This window comes from Gekko japonicus, unplaced genomic scaffold (assembly GCF_001447785.1).
Source record: "Gekko japonicus isolate JY-2015 unplaced genomic scaffold, Gekko_japonicus_V1.1 scaffold765, whole genome shotgun sequence".
NCBI lineage: Eukaryota > Metazoa > Chordata > Lepidosauria > Squamata > Gekkonidae > Gekko > Gekko japonicus.
The window spans coordinates 331,950-335,632 of NW_015163110.1; the positions used below are offsets into that span (position 1 = coordinate 331,950).

At 56.0% G+C, this 3,683-nt stretch overlaps 1 protein-coding gene across 1 annotated transcript in view; it reads right to left on the minus strand.

Annotated features, from left to right (window-relative positions):
• Positions 1-387: 387 nt before the first annotated feature.
• The window catches only part of FANCG (Fanconi anemia complementation group G), a 30,121-nt gene continuing 26,825 nt past the window's right edge, over positions 388-3,683 (minus strand). Inside the window, exon 14 of the mRNA XM_015406809.1 lies at positions 388-484. Within this exon, the coding sequence (XP_015262295.1) occupies positions 388-484 (97 nt within the window). The remainder of the gene's footprint in view (positions 485-3,683) is intronic.

The following is a 3,683-nucleotide window of genomic DNA, read 5'->3' on the forward strand; positions in this document are numbered from 1 at the left end:
GGGGGCGGGTGGGTGCTCCTTCCGGCCTGCCTGCCTGCCTGCCTGGTCTCCTCGCTCGCTCGCCTTCTCCTCCTCCGTCCGTCTCTCGCGCGCTCGGCTCTCCGGCTGGACTTCCCCCCCTCACGCCTCAACGCCGACTCATCGGGAGTGACGCTCCGCCCGGCGCGCTAGGCCGCACTCTGCCTGGCAACAAGTGGCGCCGCCTCGGCCAATCGGAAAATGAGAGCGCCGCCCCGCACGGCCAATGGCCGGGGAGACGGAGGGAAGGTCCGGCCGGCGTCGGCGAATGGCAAGGCGGAGGGCGGACGGGACGCGGATCCACCCGGCGACAGGAGGGCCAATCGGAAAAATCATCCAATGGGAAGGGGTTGGCGTAGAGACCGGCCCTCATCCGGGGCACCGGTTGGGCGTCGCCGGAAAGAGCCACGGGGCTCGCTGGAGCCAATCGGGAATTGCCAGGTCGATGATTGGCATACCCCGGCGCCTGTAGCGGGGAAGAGGGCCCCCGCGGGCTTCATCTGCGCCTGCGCGGATAGAGGCAAGCGTGGTCTCCTGGGCACGTGTCCCTGGAAACTCTTGCGCGCCACCTTGGCGCCTGCGCGGAGCTGGGCCGGAGGGGTGGCCTAGTGCGGCAGAAGGTTGCGGCGCCGCTGCCTCGGGAGACTTTCCGCCGGCCGGGGCGCCCTCTGCGGCAGACACTGCACGGGTGGCCCGCCTCCCCTTCCTCGGCCCTTCTTGGCAGCTTGGAGGGGGGGCGGAGAACACACACCCCCCCCCCCCCCCCGCCTTGGACAAGAGCCCCGCTGAGAAGGGCGCTGCGGCGTCCCGCCTGTTGGGGAGACTCTTTCTCCTTTAAAACCACACTCTGTGTAGGTGGACCCAGTAGACCTTCTGCTGCCACCAGGAATTAAGAATTCCAAATATCTCTTTGTTTTGGTAGAATGACCCAGAAGAGAAGAAGAGACTTTGGAGTCTCAGAGCGGCTGACAAACACTCTGAAAAGCTCCTCCCCTGAGAATCTGGCTCACGTATCTGAAGTGCGCCCGGACTCGAACCCAGCTCTTGTACTACAGACCGACTTGGCCGCCCTCTGAAGCCAGGTCCCTCCTGACCCCCTAGCTTCTGTTCCATCCTCTGGAGCGAGGCAAATGGTAATAACAGAAATATTAAGCCGGGGGTGGCCAAACTTGATTGACGTGAGAGCCACATAGAATAAACATCAGATGTTTGAGAGCCGGAAGGCATGAACAAATATCGCACGCTTTTACTGGGAAATATGCACATTTGCTTTTTTATGAACATTAAACGAGACTGCCAAGAATAATAACAAAAGCGGTAAAAGCAGATATTGATAATGATATTTATTTGTCCAATGATATTTGTTTGCTAACGAAATTTGGCTTCACCGGCCGCCCTGCCTGAGCCGCACAATATGTGTGAAAGAGCCACAGTTTGGCCACCAGCTGACCAAATATTCCCTGCTATGGGGGGGGCGGTTAAAAGGTTTCTTCTTTTCTTTTTGAGCTGAGGGACTGTAAGAGAGGGCTACTGCTGTACTCCTTAACACAGATCCGAGGCGCTGAAACATGGTTACTCAGAAGTAACTCCCACTGCCAGCAGTGATTTCATTTACAGTAGAGCTTAGGAACAATGTTCCTTAATTCTCTGTGTGCGTGCGTGGCAAGAGGTTGGTGCGTGCATGGCAGAGGGGTGCACTAATTAGTACAGGATGATCCTGGTTCAAATTCTGGCATAGCTTTCTCCCTTGCTTGCTTCCTTTGTACCCTTCCTTCCTCACCAGAGGAGACCGGAGGTGGCTGACGTCATTGTCCTCTTCTGCATTTTATCCTCACAACAACCCCGTGAGGTGGGTTAGGCTGAGCGTGTATGACTGGATGGTCACCCAAGAAGGTCTTGTGCTGGTGGTGGTGATTCGAACCTGGGTCTCCCAGACCCCCGTCCAGCACTCACTGGGCCACACTGGCTCACAGGGGGATCTCGGGCCAGCCCTCTTCTTCCTGGCTACCCCACCTTGCAAGGTGGTTGTGACCACAAAAAGGGGGACCAATTGCAGAGGTTGCCCTGAGTCCCTTAGAGGAAGGACAGGTCCACAATGTCCTTTGAAAAAGCTATCTTTGCCCTTAGTTGCCTTGAGGGCCATTAGTGGGGTGGGAGGGGGCTCAGTTAGGATGCTCTGCCAGGGTGGTGTAGTGGTGCAAGGGCTGGACTAGAATCCGGAAGAGGCAGGTTCGAAACTCCCCCCCCTTCCTGCCCTGTGCCAGGGAAGCCGGCCCCACTCCCTCCGTTGAACCTACCCCACAGGGTTGTTGTGCGGATAAAACGGAGGAGAGGGTGGGAAGTGGTGAAAGGAGAGATCTAAACAAAGTCTGGGGTGGGTGGGAAATTGTTCTTTTTCAGGGGGGGGTCCCCTCCCTGAAGTGGTCGCCAACAGCCCCCGGGGGCTTGCACGGGAGACCTTCCTGGTACAGGCTGGCCAGGGGTGACTAAGGTGGGAACCTACGGTGGAGCTGCCTCCTGTTGAGCCAGAGCCCTGCTGGGGGCCCATCCATGCCCAGGAGGAGACTGGTGTTGCCTGTCTCTGACCGGCAGCGGCTTGCCAGGGTCCCAGCAGCAGGGCCAGCTGAGAGGAGGAGGAGGAGGAGAAGAAGAAGAGGAGGAGATTGGATGTATCCCAGAAGAGAAGAAGAGACTTTGGAGTCTCAGAGCGGCTGACAAACTCCTTCCCCTCCCCACCACAGACAGACACCCTGTGAGGCGGGTGGGGCTGAGAGAGCTCTGACAGAAACTGCTCTTTTTTCAAGGACAGCTGTGCCAGAGCTTGTGACTGACCCAAGGTCACCCAGCAGGTGGACGAGGAGTGGGGAATCAAACCCGGTTCTCCCAGATTAGAGTCCGCACACTTAACCACAACACCAAACTGGCTCTACACCAAACTGGCCCAGGGATCCCGGGCCTCAGGGGACTATGTGGCCCTGAGGAAGGACTGTTCTGAATGCTGGGATAAATTTAAAACAAAGAGTGATTTATTTGTAAAAGAACAAAATAGGTTTCTGGGTATTTTTGAACTGTTGTTGAAAAAAAATATATAACTGACAGAGCTTGGTGTTACACACAGTTTCTCATACACCAAAACTCTGACAGGTTTATCTCTCTCACACATGTATAGCCACACAGGCTGAACTCTCTGTGCATATAGCCACACAGGCTGAACTCTCCTGCTCACATATAGCCACACAGGCTAACTCCAGCTGCTTCCTCTGTCATACAGACTCACTCAAAAGCTCTCCACACTCCTGGAGAGCACAGAATTCCCTCACAGACCTCTCTTCTCCCCCCACACTCTCAGTCATCAACCAGTCACATCACACTTGTCTCCCTCTGTCACTCTCCTTTCATTACTGCAGTCACACTAAACATTTAAAGGAACACACACATCAGAAATTGAATCATTACAGGCGGCTCAGCAGAGAGACCCAGCCAGGCTCCCTCCACTGGCAAGATGGGAAGAAGAGGCGACTGGATTTATACCCCGCCCTTCACTACCCGAAGGAGTCTCAGAGTGGCTTACAAACTCCTTTTCCCTCCACACAACAGACAACCTGTGAGGTAGGTGGGGCGGAGAGAGCTCTGACAGAAACGGCTCTTTTTCAAGGACAGCTCTT